We start from the raw sequence: 17,561 nt of genomic DNA on the forward strand, positions 1-17,561 counted from the left end.
GCTTGAGGCCCAAACACGAGGAACACACCAACAGGTCACCTGCAGATCGCCCTTCGCGTTAAGTCATGCCGATGACCACACAGATTCCCAGCGATAGATCAGCTGTGCGTGCCGTATTCCTTCACTTTGTATAGCAATGCAGTGAATATGCAAGTGACCATGCCAAATGGATCACCCTTTGTTTGGGACTGGGAGGCCCCAAGTTAACGTCTGGTTGTTGGTACAGTGCAGGTGTGATCCAAGAGCTCGAGCAGAACCAAGAACTGGTGCAAGTTAATTTACATTATTCTTTGGTTCTGTCGGTTAAGTCACGTATAAAGATAAAATAATAAATTAAATAGCATACTACGACGTTTCGACTGCAACACAAGCAGTCGAAACGTTGTAGTATGCTATTATTTAATTTATTATTTTATCTTTATACGTGACTTAACCGAAAGAACCAAAGAATAATTCCTGCAGTCACAAAAGCTCCAAAATTGAGATAAATTTACATTGCATCACTCGGTCACTCCGTGGATACAAACCCATCGTACATTCAGTACAAGTAATGTAGACACCTTTATTTAAGTAGTCACAGTAAGTATTCTTATGCTACATGAGCTGCACACGGTATTTGTGGGCCACAGAATAAACATCAACTTCTAAATGTTGATGTGAATTTTGTACAAATATTGATCTGTCTTAACCATGTAACATATGCTGTATAGTACATTTTAGTAGACGGTGTACACTTGTTTCTGTAAGGAGTTGGTTATTTTCACAATTCGAACAAATATAGAACGATATGGAATGCATTCGTGTTTCGCATTTAAGGACAGCGATGGCGGCAAGGCATGGGGAATAACGTGTCAACTCTGTGAAACGTCAGCGGTGCAAAATCTAGAAAACGGTCCTTGCCCATTCCACAATTGGCACCCCTTGCGAGACCGATATCCACGTTGGGCCGTGCCAAATCTGATTGGTGCTCGCAGAGGGGTTCTCCTCTTGAGATGTCCACTTTGAAATTCATCACCCAAGGTCATTTCACCAGTGAAATCCCCAGCTACTTATTTAAAATTAGGCTGCAAATAAGACACCATCTTCAGCCTCATGGTGGTATACTGGCAACTCATGAGAGTCAGAACGACCTGGGTTTGATTTTGGCACCTTTCTGTGCGATGCACGTTCTGCCCCTGTTTAACATTGGTTTCAGGTTCCACCCATAGCCAAAACATGTACGCTGTATTAGCCAAACATCTCAATGTAGCAGGACCTTCCCTAGTCTTTAGACTGTTCTCACTTAAGACATTGCAGTGTGATGCTTTCAACAAAATGAGTTTCTGCTCAAATGGCTACCGAGGCATTGGTGCTTATATCCTGTTAACAGCCCTGTTGAGCCAGCAGCGAATATTCCACACTCCTCCGACTGGGGCGAGTTGCTTTATAGGCCAACCACCTGTTGAATCCTGACAAAGTGGACTAAGTCTATCAACCCCAGAGGGATGATGGGCAAGTCTCCCCCTGAGGTTTGAACTCCTTAGCCTTCAAATTACAAGCCACTCGCTCCACCACTGAGCAACCCGGCTGGAAATCCCTTTAATGTGCATACGCGACTGCGGAATGCCAGAGTATACGTTTATTATTATTATTATAAGTAGCAATAAATAAAAGGCTTACAACTAAAGTCTTGTTGTGAACAATCTTTATCAATTACCGGATTTCTTCCTGTTAAGGTACCTTCAGCGACTACCATAGTACGCAACAGTATAGAGATTATACTTTCTAAATATGTAAATGCACAGACGTCTATTGAGTACACGACGAAAATACAAAAGAAATTAGTTACTGTAAAAAAGGCCTTCACGCTTGTCTCAACACCACTCCCTTCTTGAGCAGCCAGCAGACAAAAGAGTGGGCGCCCTGGACTCCGTCAAGGCCCAGCGAGAACCGGCGCCGTCTCCGGCACAGACCCACGCTCACAAACACATGCCGCCCGGTTACAAAACACGCAGCCTCTACCGATTGGCAACACAGAATTTCGTCACGGGTCGGTGCCGGCCGTGGCCCTTCTCTTCATACGGCCACTGCCAACTTCCCCGCTGGACGACACGAGGAGCGAACAGACCCCACAGACTTTCCCCGTTCTGTAGGGACCGACCCCGAAACGCGACAGTCACACAGACGCGTGTAGGATTCCTGGGAGCAGATACGCACAAGTATTGTCCAGTCACTTTCACACGCTACCCCCTCCCTCCGCCAACCCACACTGTCCCCAGTTTTGACCTACCCCGCCCACGAGTACAATGCATGAACTCTTTGCATTCAGAACACTCACATGATCACAGTCCAACCACCGTACACATATGTATATATACACACAACACATATGTATACACACATATATCGTACACAGTATTTACATACTGGGAAATATAACAGGAACCAACCTCCGCCCATCAGTACGATTGCAAGACTGCGTTAAAGGATTCAAAGGCACGTAATAAAAAGGCAAAAGTATACGTGTGACCCGGGTTTTGTTGCGTTTATACACGAGACACAATGCAGACGTTGTGGGCTGTGCTCGCCCGAGCGGCAGGGCCTGCGTCTGCGGCGGCGCTGCCTCCCGTCACATGGAGGCCGCGGCGCCGCACCGGACCGTGCGTGTGTGTCCATTCGCCGAGCGAGTCTGGTTGGTGCGGCCGGGCTCCTGGTTAGTCACTGTCGGAGTCGATGTCGCTGGGAGACCACTCTACGTGCGCGGGCAGCAGGCCGGCGCGCTGCGCGTGCTCGATGAGTGCCGTGTGGCAGAAGTAATACTGGTCGGCCGTCTGGATGGAGAAGGCGCGCTGGCTGCGCATGCGCCGCACCGCGCCCGCCACGTCCACTGTGCCCACCTCGCGCAACCTTGCCAGGCAGATGTCCAGCGTGCAGAACGTTCCTGCGGGAAGCACGCGGCCCGATTTCAGATTCACGACGACGGGGGGGGGGGGGGGAAACACGTGCGGCATCGCGTGTCGTGTCACGTTGCGTTAAATGGTAATACAGGAGGAGTTTATAGGAATATTACGATTCACAATGCCGGTGGCAGGGTGGCGGAACGGTGACACTTGTTCCTCATGAGGACCTGGGTCCGATTTCTGACTTGGGCGCCTTTCTGCAAGGAGTTTGAATGTTATCCCCCTGTTCTGCATGTGTTTCAACCAGGTTCTCTGGTTTCATCCCACAGCTAAAAACTAGCACAGTAATTGGTGTTGAGTAAACATCCCAATGAAGCAGGACCATCCTGAAATAATTTTTGGACTGCATCTTCCCTGAAAATATAAGGAAATGAGAGATCATTTGTAAATATGCAGAGTATTTGGCCGCTTTAAATGTCCATATGATAAGCCATTTCATTGAGCTATAATTTGTGATAGCCAGGTTGCTTCTGAAAGAGAGCTACATAGCTCAGTGGGCCTTACCTGGTAATTTTTTATTTTTATTGGATAAGGCTTTTAAAATAAAGTTGATAAGCACATGCCCAACACATCAAGTGGCCAGTAATATAAGCAGCACTATCAAAGCTGTCAGAGATGAGTGTTAACATGTCTCTTGAACGGAGCAACCCTATTGTAAAGTCTTGGGAAAATAAATCGTGACGGGATTCCAAAGTGGAGAAGTGTGAGGGAGGAAGCAAGAAAGAGAAATGTTGTGATGTGCAGTGGAGTGAGTGGGTAGGTGATTGATAGGGTCAATGACTGGGTTAGTGAGTGAATGATTGGTTGAGCGAGTTGTTGTGATCTGCAGTGTGGTGGTTGAAAACGGTGTGGATGACACAAATGTTTGGTACGCCAGATTCCTCAAAATAGGTGGAGGAATCAACGAGCTAAGGTCAGTTAAATCTACCATGGCTGCTTTTGGGCGAGTGAGTGGGCCAAGTCGATCTGTACTCGTGGCCCAGGCCCAGTATGTGCGTACCGGTGCGGCCGATACCGGCGCTGCAGTGCACGACCACGGGTGGCCCCCCCGGGTGCCCACGCCATTCACCCCCCAGTGCCTGCGTTGCTGCCGCCTGGTGCCGCGACACGTGCGCCAGAAAGTCAAGCATGCCGAGCGCCGAGCGAGGAACCCCGAAGTCCGGCCAGCTCATGTATTGGTAGTGCGCGACCTCGCGGGTCTCGCCCGTCTATACACAGACGCACGCACAGCACCGTTGCACAGACACCGTCTGACGGCGATGAGCCCAGTAGCAGTGCGCTCATTGCAGAGGTTCGCGGTTCAAATGAATGAGATGTGATGCAAGTCGCTCATTGTTGTGTAGGGTGCTGAAATGCCCCGGACAGAGGAAGGCAGCTCAATCAAAAACAAAATCATCATCATTAGATGACAAGCGACACCACATCCAAGACGTGCCTTATTCACATTTGATTTTTAGGTTAGGCCACGTATCCCTTCCACCACCCAAAAGTCAAACAATAAATTGTCACATGTGCAAACGTTTAAGGACACAATTGTTGCTTCAGCAAACTCACTGGTAAGCTAAAGAGCAATTCTCAAAGAAATAATTGGCAGCAATTAGATATGCATTGCTTCATTTGAAATCACACCAGCTTCAGGAAAAAAACCCCCTAAAAAGTCAGAATAACCAACGAGGAAGGCCATCAGAATGACCAGAATGACCTGCATGTTGTGGACTTCAAGTGTGGTCAGGTTGTAGTCCTGGAACTTTTCCAGATGCAGGCTGGTGACCGTGAAAGGGCCGAATGTGCAGCTGCTTGTAGCATCCAGAGGCCAGTACTGGCCACACTTCACGCGGCCCCTCTCCACCACCCTGAGCAGGGCGTGCGTACACGGAAACAAACACCACACGTCCACGGCGATCGAAACCGCTTCACTTTGCACCATTACATAAACACGCACGAATCTCCCATATTCCAGTTGGGGCTCACGCGGCCCACGGGCCAGAGTACACATCAGCTAAGCGTACACGTCGAGAATGTGACAAAATAATGAAACCGACGATTTACCTCCTTCATATCTGTCCCTCCATGTTAAAAAAAACATCCCAACAGCCAAACAGCCTTCCTTCCGTGAGTCATTTCAGCAGCATTGGTTCAATACACACAAACTTGACCAGTTTTGACAGTGTCTGATCAGCAGTCATACTTTCTTGAGCCAATGCTGGTGAACTGCCAGGTGTTTATAGGCTCCGTTAGATATGGGTCCTAGTTCGACAAAACTATATGGGGAGCATGGTGCGTGGCATGTTTACATGCCGCACTAGACACTAATTGGAGGCAGAGTCAACCAAGGGGAGGCTCAGGACTAGTTCATATAATCCTCACTGGTATTGGCTGGGAGCCGAATCGAACTCAAGTCGCTGGGTTCGTAGCGCAAAGCACTTAACGCCCCCCACACAGTCATCCTCTTCAGAAGAGAGAGAAAAGCATACAAACTCCAAACAGATAATTGAACAAAGGATTCTCACTGTGAGGCACAAGTGTTAACACTGGCGCCATCCTGCTGATCACTGTTAGATTTACTTGACTATACAGGGCCAATGTGACAGTTTGACCGAGACAGAGGAAATGAGATGGCTGCACTGGGGGTGACCCTCACCGCGTGGTCATGACGATCACCTGCACTCTCTGCTCCCACACCATCCTCCAGAAATCAACAAAGGTCTGCGGGATGGGGCCTGCGCACAGCGACACGGGCGTATGTCACTGCGCGAGCTCTGCCGACGGCACGTAGCAGCACCCCGATGTCACTTTTGTAAACAGAATCATCCTGGTCCGTCAAATTCTCACTGGGTCAAACCAAACAAAAGCTAAACGCTCACGCCCTTGCGCAGGCCTGCTAACAGGGCCAGCTATGGGTTTGCTTCAGTTGATGCTGGAGAAGCCTCACATGGTGAACGTCTCAAGTGAGAACTGGCGATACTGGGGGAGCCTGCGTTAGCAGAGTAACAGCACTGATAAATAACCATTACTTATTTACCCAAAAAAGCCACGCCGAGCCCAAAGACTTTTTCACGAGGGCTCTACTGCAATGGGATGTTTGGCAAACACGAATGAAAACGGCGAGTGTTTAGCGATGCGTGTCGTTAAGCCCCTCCCCACCACTCAACGCAGTCGGGAATCGAACCCTCCTTGTCAAGGCGTGAGTGTTACAACCGCGCTGCCACCATGCCTAGGAACGATCTAGAGTCGCGCCATTGGCCAGGCAAGGCCAGAGGCTCATGTTTCAGGTTTCTTTTGTGTAACCAGGCAAGAATTCAAAGAGACCAGGCTGAGTATCATTTGCAAGAGTGGGCTGGGTCACAACAATGACAAAAATAGAAATCAGACCAAAAGCAACCAAACAGAAATCATATAAAAAAACAATTGCATTCAAGGATTAAATGTAAAACAGTGCACAAACATAACCAAGGTCACATTTAGTAAATGTTTAGGTAGAAAAGTGGGTTCCAAACCATCTGCACAGATTCAAGGTGCTTATTTTGCACTGGCGAGTCGACAGACATGGACGTATCAAATGCAACCACAGGTGACGTTTGCGAGTCACACGGCCCCCCTGGCCCCCCGCCCCCATCGTACCCTGCGTGGCGATGTACGCGTTGTGCTGCTTGTAACCATCCATGAAGCTGGCGTTGATGTAGTCCATCTTCTACGCATGACACAACAAAGACAAAGATCGCCCGTATTGACTTAACAGACTTTTAGGGCAAGTGCTTTTAGAGAGCACCTATGAAGGCCGACACAGCACACGAGGGGGTGAGTGGCCAGCACCATGCCCGGCCGCCATTGTCTCCCGAGTGGCGATGTTTACACACCGCACCAGGTACTCATGAGGCCGAGTCGACCTAGGGGAAGCCCAGAACCGGTTGCGATAATAGTCATTGGTGTTGGCCGTTAGAGAGAATCGAACTCGGGCCTCTGGGTTCGTAGCACAGCACGCTAACCGCTACACTAGCGCTCCTCATGCGCACACACACACACTCAGACGAACGTTCATATGCAAGTCAAAGTGAACTCGTGCTGCTCAAATGAGCATTGAGGAATTGATGCTCATCTGCCGATTACAGCCCTCCAGAGCCAGTGGTGGGAATTTTACATTCCTACGTTCACCTATAGGAAAACCACTGTTGACATCCCCCACAAAGTGGTAGGCATTTTATAAACCACGGAGAGGTGGTGGGCCAAGTTAACCCCCACTGCGTTGAAAGATGTGCGTAACAACAAATTAACCAAACCCATCGTGCGACTCTGCGAATTGATCAACTTGTGGTGCACACATTTACACTGGTGCTGGGTGGATAGACACGGTGGGTGAGGAGGGGATTAACTTGACCTCATTTTTTCAACTGCAGTCCCCGGGATTGCAAGTCCAGTGTGCTGCTGACCGTTCCACTGCTGTGGCAGCACTTCCCTTTTATTCTCGGTTAAACTGAACAAGTTATGTTCATTGCTCGAGATGTTGCTCTGTTTGCAGCAGCCACCGTGAATGCAAAATAACGGCTATTAAGGACCCAAGTTCCTACCTCGTCATTCCCAGAGGAGCCCAACTTGACGCGCGACTGGTCAAGGCACAAGACGTCTGTATAGCGGTTCTTGCCAAAGTTGTACGGCAGCCTGGCACACACAACAGCGGGCTCGAGGTCAGATGCCGCAAGCACAAACAGTCCACGAGCCAGGGCCAGATACCTAGCTTGTCGGTCCCGACCGAGGTGGCATCACGAGTGGTTCCAATGGCTACATGAGGCCAATGATGACCCCAATGCCTGTATATTTACAGTTTGCATGTTCTCCCCATTGTTGCAGGGTTCTCCGGTTTTCCCCTCCGTATTTAAGATCAACATGCATTTAGAGTATTTGGTTGCTTTAAGTTTCTACATAAGCCACTTAATTGAGCTATCATTTGTGGCCAGGTAGCTTCTGAAAAAGAGCCATATAAGCCTGGTAAAATACAAGTTTTAAAATGTGTGCGACTAAAGGTTGTGCTGGTTTTCGGCTGTGGACCGTGGACTAAATCTACAAGTGTACTCCACGCACAAGAGACAGACATGCAGACCCACCAGCAAGGCGGGGGGGGGGGGATTTCCCTGGCTCTGATTTGTCTATCCCTGGGACTGCACTTTCAGTGTCATCCCCAGGCAGAGGGAAGAGGTGGGGGGGATACATGATTCACTCCAGTCACTCATTCACTCACCGACAGTCAGTTCGCTACGTATCACTGCTACCGCTACTACCATGGTTACTGTTCCCATGAACCTCGCTGGTAGAATCCATGTTGAGGACTGGTTACCAGACTATTTATTCTCATCCACACTGTGCAACCACCAAACTCACAACTCATTCACTTACCCGCCCACTCGCCCACATCCACTTATTCACCACACTGCAGATCACAATACTTCGCTTTCTGATTTTTCCCCTCGCACTGCTCCACTTTGGAATCCCCTGCCATCATCTCTTTGGTAGGAAATTCACAAGTTCGATCTGTGGACTGGGAGAAGCGGCTGCTGGCAGGAAGAGGGGCTTGACATACGATTCGGCCTCAAAACACCTCGAATGGAGTCACAAGAAAATAATTGACGTCATTGCAGACAATATAAATAACAAAATAAGTAGATAATTTACCTCTTTCCAAAATCTGTCCCTCGACAATAAAAGTAAAAAATTACACAAATCCCATCAGCCACATAGAGCCTTCATTATGACAACTTTTTTCAGCAGCATTGGTTTAACACAAACTCTGGAGCAGTTTCAACATTCAGTATCTCATCAGCAGTCCAGACTCCTTTGAACCAATGTTGGTGCAATGTCAGATGTTTATAGGCACGGGCCCTGTTAGATGGTAAACTCATGTAGATGTTAAACTCATTTTAGGAACAAGTGTTTTGATTATTTGGCTGCTATAAATGTCCACATGATTATTTCACTTTCTTTTATCCATAATTTGTGTCACTTCTGAAGGAGAGCTATATAGCTGGCAAAATAATAGTTAGCTCATAGTTAATTACAATTTACAGACTGGGGACGGATCAAGTTTCACTGCCTCAGAGGCCCTGTGCAGCAGACGCGTCTCACTTTGAGCAGTGGAAGGTCCCGGTGGGCGGCTGACGCGCAATCTCCTCGTACTCGCTGTAGATGCCGCGCTTCCTCACGGCCTTCAGGTGGTATACCAGCTCCTCCAGGGTGCGGCCCGGACCAATGCCAGCATGTAGCCAGCCTTCCTCCCCATCCGCTGCACGGACACACAAAATGAAGACAAAGTTCTCCCATGGAGCCCACCCTGACGAGTGGGACAAGTGCCGGCGAGACGAACATATGAGAGGATGGCGTGACCAGAACCGGCCTCACTGGCCGCTGTCTCTCCAGTGCCAATGTTTACATGCCGCACCAGGTGCCCATTTAATGTGTAGTATATTCACTGTCAATGCACACTGTACAAGTAATACATTTAAATGTCTGTGTGTCGTTACGTGCGTGCTCTGTATGTCAAGGTCCTCTGTGGGTCATTCAAATAAAAAACAATCAATGTCAGTTGACACCCTGGACCCATGCAGAAAGGTGTCCGACTCCGGAATCGGAACCAGGGGGCTTCTTGCCGCGAGACACTAGTGCTGTTGACATAGTTACCGTTGTTGTTGCCCGTGCCGCCACCACCGCCACCGCTACCCGGCTGCGCGCCGTTGGGCTGGCGCTGGTTGTTGCAGGGGCTGAGCGGAGTGTTGTTAGAGATGGATGGCAGAAAGAGGAGGTCGTCCATGCTGGTGTAGCCAGTGGTGGACACAGAGTTGGACGAGGCGCAGGCCTGCAGCCACCCAGTGTGGTCAAGTGGGAGCGAGCCCCCCAGCTGGGATGGCAGCGATGCGCAGGGAACAAATGCTTGCAGCTCCGACAGGCGCACGGTGCACACCTGGTGCAGGCGGAGACAGGACTCACAATGTCACACTCAGCGGCACCAAAACTGCACTCACCATTCATTATTTATTATTAATGTTATTAAGCTCGTTTACCCAGGAAATCTTCATCGAGTCTCAAGCCTCTTTTTCAGGAGGGTCCTGCCAGGTTTTTTCAGAAGGCAATGTTGCTTTGTGTAATCCTATATGATTGTTTTGGCCAATACGAGTTATTTAGCATGTTTTTAGCTGTGGGAAGAAACCAGAGAACCAGGAAGAATCCCATGCAGAACAGGGGGAAAGATACAAACCCAAAACAGAAAAGTAACCTATGTCAGGAATCAAACCCATCCCTTCTTGCCGTGAGGCGCGAGTATTAACACGGTGCCACCCTGCACATTTGAAGACTAATTATATAATTATAGATTTTTGGTGAGGCCACAATCATCTGGTCGAATGCGTGTCGTTAAGCCCCTCCACCACTAAAAATAGCCAAACATTAAGCCATCATGTTTACAAGGGTTGCATGCACCAATTACCAGTTTCAGCTCTCACTGGCAATTTTAACAATTCTCAACCAAATGTAGATAAACGACATTCACTGCTAACTGTCAAACATCAGGACAAGAGCCACCAAGTATGAATAAGTCACATTTTTACTTTCCTCGTACCTCCAATTAGCTACGTATGGTGCGAAAGAAGTTCAACATATATATAATTTCTAGGCTGTATATATTGCTGCCCGGAGGACTGTGCTTGCTCGGCTACTACTGCTACGAGTGTGCCGCGAGGATGGGCTCACCCGGTCGCGAAGCTTCTCCCGCACGAATAGACGCAGGACGGTGAAGGGAGCACGGAACCAGATGGGAGATGACACGATGAGCACACGCTTCAGCCGCGCGGGAAACGCACCCTGCACACCACAACAAGAAAAAAATCATACAGCGGCATTGATTATGCAGACCGTCTCCACACGCTGCAGTAGAATTCGTAACGCGCAGAGGCTCGGCATACCAGATAAGCGGGAAGCAAAAGCCATTCAGGTTTGATTGTTTAACAAGGTGACAACTCTGAGAGCAGGATGAGTCTCATTTCAAGAGTGACCTGGGTTACCACAACAACAAAAGCAAAACAATAAACTACAGCAATGAAGCAAATATAAATCAGAGCAGTGATAAGCACATTATATACATGCACAAAGATAAACAAATATTACGGTAAACAAATTTCCTGCAATGAAAGTTAGCTCTCACAAATTACTTTTAATGCTGTTCATACTAAAATTCAGTTCCAAAAACATCAACTTGGCTTCAAAATGATTATCCAAGTCGTGTATAAATGGAGTCGAATCAAACTGTGTATGTGTGCAGACTGTGTAAGCCGACCTTGAGTAGGTTAAGCATCTTGACGCAGAGCTCGTAGTCAAAGTTGCGGTAGGTGGAGTCCGTCATGTCATACACAAACACCAGGCCGTTCCTCTGGGTGTCACGGCTGTCAACAGAGACAAGATCCCCCATGTCGCCTTTAGCAGACTGTTGGGGCAAATGCTGTTCGCGAGCAGCACCTATGAAGGCCGGCACCGCACACCAGGCGGTAGGTGGCCAACACAATGCTTGGCTACCTTTGTCTTCCCCATTGTTGATCTTAACAAAAACCACACCAGGTGTTGATTTAAGGCCAAGTCGACCTAGCAAAGGCCTGGGACCGGTACAGATAGTCCTCACAGATGTTGGCCACAAGTGAAAATTTAGTTCAGGTCGCTGGGATATTAACGCAGCGCGCCAACCATGGCAATGCCACCCCCCCCCCCCCCCAACTTGGAACGTACACACACATCTACACTGGCAACACAGCAAAGCAAGCGAGCGAGTGAAGGTGTTGCACCGTCAAGATGGCTTGATTATGAACAGCTCTGTAAATGGTACCATGGTAGGGGTGTTCAACAAGAACCGGATACAAGTAACCGTTTTCAGAATAGGTCACTGGTTATGAAATTGAGGAACCGATTCCAGTTGGATTGGAGCCAATTGGCTCGCACGACCGTACAAAGGGCACGGCAGCATAAGTCACTGGCGTGGTTCATTCACCCTCGTTTATCAGTTAAAAAGGTAAAAGTCCAGCCCTGCAACTGTTTACTTACGTCATGGCTTGCAGAAGGGTCTCCACGAGAGGGAGCTCTAGAGGGTATTTAGTTGTTCCACACTCTTGGAGGGAGGAGGGATGGGGGCAGGGGAATTAAGTAAACTGCCGGCCAGGAGTTAGAAACGGCAACCTCTGGATTTTAAGTTCAGCGAGGTGACCACATCACCACTCTTGACAGCAGCCTGCGTTCCTCAGTTAAGAAGCTAAACCCGTCGTGATGTTGCTCTCGCCATTTCAATTAGTGCAGCAAACAGGTCATAATATAATCAGTATTAACCATTTATTACTATGAGCATACTGGTAACGCAATAAAAAACACTATTTTAACCACCCTAGTACTGTGAGATGTGGGTCTGCGCAGGGCGGTTCTGCGCGGGATGGGCCTGTGTGCGGAGGGCCTGCGCGCGAGGAGTGGGTCCGTGAGAAGCGCGTGCCTCTCCACGGCGCGGTCGAGCTGGTACAGCACAGCCTGCAGCACGACGGTGTGCGCCGCGCGCGCCGGCTCGTGCAACCTTGCCGTGAAAAGTGCCAGCGCCGCCCCCCCAGGGTCCCGGCCACTCTGCTCACACAGAGACAGGCAAAGATCCCTCCATGTAGCCCACATGCACTATTGAGGCAAGGGCCGTTAGCGAGAATCGACGAAGGCCGATGCGCGAGAGCAGCGAGGGGCGCGAGCGAGTACTTGGGGCTCTTACCAGGATTGTGAACTTTCCGGAGGAGAGCTCCGAACGGAGGGGCTCTTCGTCAGGCCGCAACCCATAGATGCCCTCCCGGATGCGTGTCAGCTGTGCCACAACCACACACAAGCACCCACAGAGATGAAGACAGATATCCCCTGTATAGCCTTGAACAGACTGTTGGGGCAAGAGCTGTTAGCAAGTAGCACCTATGCAGGTCAGCATGGCGCACAAGGGGATGGGTGGTCAACACCACGCCCAGCCGCCTTCGTCTCCCCAATGCTGATGTTTACACACCTTACTGATCTAAGATGATGCCCAGGTCAAGTTCAAATATTTGCCACGTATTGGTCCTGAACAGGAATCGAACACGCTCAGAGAGGGCCACAACAGGCAGAGTGGCAAGCAAGTGCGTTGGGTGCCTCCGCGCTGGGGGCGCTTCCCTACCCGGTAGGCGTGAAAGAGCTCGATGGCACGCTGCGTGTGAAACTTGCGAGCGGCCAGGAACTTGACGGCTGTGGCCCAGCACACGGGGGCAGCGCCATTCTGCTCGCGCCAGCGGTTCACCTCCTCCAGGAACTGCTTGGTAGCCTGAGATGCACACGTGGCGATTTAGGGCCACGAGAGGAAGAGGAAAAGAGGGGGCAGGCAGAGAGTGTTGAGCGAGATGGGAAGGACACAAACCACATACGTATCTCGCTTTAACCTCAAGTTCTCCGATCCCCAAAAGCATAAGAATAATCTCCGAATACGCTACTCAGCTCCACCATCAGCAATGTTAAGTTTCACAAAACTCGGGGTAATTAGCTTGATTCCCATGGAACACTGGTTCACTCATTCAGTAATCGGTCCGGAGTCTAAGGCACGATTCTCTCTTCCACATTGCTCATTCTTCTGGCGCTCTCCAAATCTGAAAACACGTCCTTCCTTGTCGAACACGATAAAGCATTCTGATTCTCTTCCTCTCGGGATTCAAACAAAGAATCGACCTTCAATCACCTTCAGCTCATTCCCACTCACGATCACCTGCCGCCCAAGCACCTAGGGGCCATCCATTTAGTACGTACGCATGGAGGGGGGAGGGGGGTTAACCCAAATACTTACGCTTGCGTATGGGGGGTCTACTGACAATGTACGTACGCATAGGAAATGGGGGGAGGAGGGGGGGTGAAGCCTCGATAATAATTTGTCTACATTGGCCTTCAAATGAGTTAGATAGTCCGGCAGTGGACTTATCGGTTTGCTTAAACACGTTAATATTATTAATCCTTGATCGTTTCAGCGTGGATTAAATATCTGCCGTTCAATAGGATTCGGGGGGGTGCGTCAAGCGTATGTACGCAGGTGGGGGGGGGGGGGGTGTAAAAAGTACGCGTGCGTACAAGGAGGGGGGGGGTCAAGCTGACAGATTTTGCGTACCTACTAAATGGATGGCCCCCTACTTCACACAGCCATTACTTTACCGCTTCCTGCCTCATCCATTTTTTCCACTTCCTGATAAAAAAAATTGGACGATTAAACTACTTAAAATGTCTCTACATTGAAAAATGTAAAATGCTTTTCACAACCTAGCAGTCACACGGCCTTTTGAAAGTGCACAATTTCAGCTGCATCGATCTAGCAGCAAAAAACTTTGGACTGGTTTCGACAGTAACTCATGAGCAGTCAGAGCAGTCAGTCTTGCTTGATTGAACCAGTGCTGGTTAACTGCCAGACAATCGGCAAGGACAATCTCTTTAAAGACACGGGTCCTTCCTGATAGATAAAAAAGTCCAGGGAACGTATCCCAACTTTTTTCATAACTCTCCACCAAATCCACGTCAAACTTTCCAATTCCTCTGGATGTGAAAACGGTGGTATCTGGCGACTCGGTCTCAGCGTGTGGCCTGCACCCGATTGTGGATGTGGTTTGGGAATCCACTCGTAAGGCAATAATCCCCTGAAGGGCTCAGCGAAGCGGTCGCACTCGGCAGCCCGCGTGCCACCGCCGTTCAGGCCGTGGGGAGGAAGCGATTCTCGGAAATGTTGCAGATGCAATGATTTACTGTCAAAAACAAACTCCGACATTCTCCTCACTGCCCACCGAACAGCTGTTGACATTGTGTTCACGACCAATCAACACAGCCGCTGCCTCTTGACGGAAATCTTGTCGATGGATTCACACGAGCACCGAGAAGGCACTGGGGTGCCAATCTCGCAGAACCAGTGGTAGAAATTCCACATTCCCTTGGCGGGGGCGAGTCTATACCATATGACAAATCGCTGTTGACTTCCCAAAGCATGGTGCTTAATTTATAGACCCCGGAATGATGATGGGCAGAGTCAACTCCCAACCCCCACCAACGACGCTTTGAACTTGCAACCTCCCCGTGATTGCGAGCCGCAAGCTCCAACGCAGAGCGACCGGCCGGGTTTCCTGTTGACCCGAGACCCCCCGTGACTGTCGCTTGGTGGGTCCGCCAATAAAGTGCGGAGGACGGAGAAGGGCACGCGGGGTCCGAATCGGCTGAGAATCCCTGGCCAAGACCCCAGTTTTATACCGCCTGGACCATTAATCCGTACAAGGCTCACTCCGAGGGGAGAGTGACGCAGTGCGTGGTGAGCGGAAGGAGGGAGTGATGCGGACAGGAGCTGGCAGTGAGGAGGGAGTGATGCAGAAAGAGGCAGAGGATGCAGAAAGAGGCAGAGGATGCAGGAGGCAGCGAAGAGCGATAGGAGAGCAGCGAGTGATAGAAGGAGCGATGCGGGAAGGAGCGATGAGGAAGGATGACAGTAGTGGGGGTGGACTCCATTTAAAACCCACATCCGCGTGCCTCCGCGGCGAATTTGGGCCTCGTGAAGGAGACCCGGGGGACCTGGGACCTGGGACTGGGCCTGGGCCTCCCCCCCACCGCCCCGAGACCTCGGACTGGGGGGCCCGACCCGGGACCCGGCCTCGCAGCCTTCAACCCCAGGCCGGGGCGACGCCGCTCGCGTGCCTAAATGGGCACGAGCCGAGTGGCCCCGGGGTAAGGGCTCGCATCCCCTCCTCGTCCTCCTCGCTCGCCCCGTCTCCCTCCGCGTCGACCCTCACCTGCTCCTCGTCGCCCGTCAACCCGTCCGCCATCTTGCCGCGGCGAGCTTCACGCGCATGCGCACAGTGGCCACCCACTTCCCAAGATATAGCCACGCCCCTCCCCCACAGCCCCGCCCCATTTCTCACGCCCCCGTCGTCGACTGTACGTACTGTACTTCCCAATGCCCCGCCCCTTATTTCCCACACCCCCTGCCCCCTAGCCCCTCCCCCATCCTTTGCAGCCGCTCCTCGATCTCTAACCAACTCCACAGCACCCCCCTTCACTCAATGGCTGCTCCTGGATCATTGGCTAAAGAATGTTTCATCAGTACCCCCAAGAGTGACAAATGCTACCAGAGATCGTCTTGAAGTGTTTTATGCCTAGATCTCAAATATATATGATAACAAGGTCAATGCGATAGTTTTATAATTTAAAAAAATGTTAATTGAAGGGATGCATTGGTATGGGCGATAAGCATCTATTGAATATGGAAATAGGAAAAGTAGGTACCGTATGTTTAACTTCTTTCACACCGTACGTAGCCAATCGTGACAATCGGAGGTGTGGGGCAAGGACAGCAAACTAAATGAAAAAGGTATTAGACCAGAGGACGCCTTTTGGCCTAACACCGTTTGAGACGAGGCTCAAAAGAAAGTTGTCTCTGGTGTGGACCAATCAGTTTCAAGGTCAATGCATCTATTATCAGAGTATGTTTTTTTGCATTCTGACCACAAGTATTGTGGTTAATACAGACATGATTCCTCATAAAAAAAGGTTTCAATTTGATGTTTTAACAACTTAACACCTGTTTTGTTGCCAGAAAAAAAGGGGGAAACCTATTCTTACATTTCTAAAGAAATTCGTTTTCAATTAAGATCTGAAACTGCATTGCTCGAGTGGGTTCCTAATATCGCAAAGAGCATTCCAGACGGTCGTAGAAGCACATCTAAAAGCATACGATGCAGTGACCGTCTTTGGTCGATGGTTAGCCAAAAGCCACTGTGAATATGACCGGAGTTTGCATGATGGTTTATGCCAGGGGTGGGCAAACTTTTTTCCTCGCGGGCCACAATGGGTTCTAAAATTTGACAGAGGGGCCGGGCCAGGAACAGATGGATGGAGTGTTTGTGTGAACTAATATAAATGACATGTAAAAATCATTACATGAAAGGATTTGGCCTTTAACAGGTAGCAAAGCATTTATTTGCAAGGCAATTTAACAAATTGCACGAACATGAACAATACAAAAACATGTCGTAACGTGACTGATCAAACATTATGAAAACATCTGAGGTCTGCGCCCAAACCAATTACCTCACTTGAACTTTATTATCTACATTAACAGGTTAGAGCAGCCACGCAGGCTGTGTGATGGAGATTTGGCTCCAACCTCGCTGCAGCAACACATAATCACTTTCAGTTTCAGTGGGAACAGTGTTGTTGATCTCCCATTTTTGCCAGTGCATCCAAGTCTGGAGTTATTTTGGTTGTGGCAATTCTCAGGATAGATCTGAAGTGCTGATCCGTTAACTTTGATCTGTGACGGGCTTTGTTGGCGTTCATGACGCTGAATGTCTGCTCACACACATAAGTCGAGCCAAACAAAGTCAGTATCTTCTGTGCAGTCCTCCGGAGGTTTGGAAACATGGCTCTGTTAAGTGAAGCATAAAAGTTCTCCTTTAGGACGGAGTCAGACTAAAGATCTATCAGTTCCAACTGCAGCTCCTGTGGTGCTGTTTCAGGGTCTTGTAACAGGGGACAGGACACCAGCTGAAGTGACTGTTCAATTTTTCGAAATCAGAGAACCTATGGCAGAAT

At 49.6% G+C, this 17,561-nt stretch overlaps 1 protein-coding gene across 1 annotated transcript; it reads right to left on the reverse strand.

Annotated features, from left to right (window-relative positions):
• Positions 1-542: 542 nt before the first annotated feature.
• PTPN9 (protein tyrosine phosphatase non-receptor type 9) lies at positions 543-15,846 on the reverse strand. Its single transcript, XM_078599761.1, has 14 exons — positions 15,761-15,846; positions 13,135-13,278; positions 12,706-12,795; positions 12,445-12,569; positions 11,254-11,359; positions 10,671-10,781; positions 9,606-9,885; positions 9,054-9,210; positions 7,505-7,595; positions 6,561-6,630; positions 5,581-5,659; positions 4,642-4,792; positions 3,940-4,147; positions 543-2,920 (listed from the first exon to the last, which is right to left on the reverse strand). The coding sequence occupies exons 1-14, from the start codon at positions 15,791-15,793 to the stop codon at positions 2,694-2,696; spliced, it is 1,872 nt and encodes a 623-aa protein (XP_078455887.1). The 5' UTR covers positions 15,794-15,846; the 3' UTR covers positions 543-2,693.
• Positions 15,847-17,561: the final 1,715 nt, after the last annotated feature.

This window comes from Lampetra planeri, chromosome 13, assembly GCF_965212315.1.
Source record: "Lampetra planeri chromosome 13, kcLamPlan1.2.h2, whole genome shotgun sequence".
Classification (NCBI taxonomy): Eukaryota; Metazoa; Chordata; class Hyperoartia; order Petromyzontiformes; family Petromyzontidae; genus Lampetra; species Lampetra planeri.

Excerpts from the sequence above, each read along its gene's own strand:
- PTPN9 (XM_078599761.1), bottom strand. The coding sequence starts at position 15,793 with ATGGCGGACGGGTTGACGGGCGACGAGGAGCAG. Across the intron at positions 12,796-13,134 it reads AGCTCTTTCACGCCTACCGG|CTGACACGCATCCGGGAGGG; the intron begins GTAGGGAAGCGC and ends GTTGTGGCACAG. Across the intron at positions 6,631-7,504 it reads GCTCCTCTGGGAATGACGAG|AAGATGGACTACATCAACGC; the intron begins GTAGGAACTTGG and ends TGTCATGCGTAG.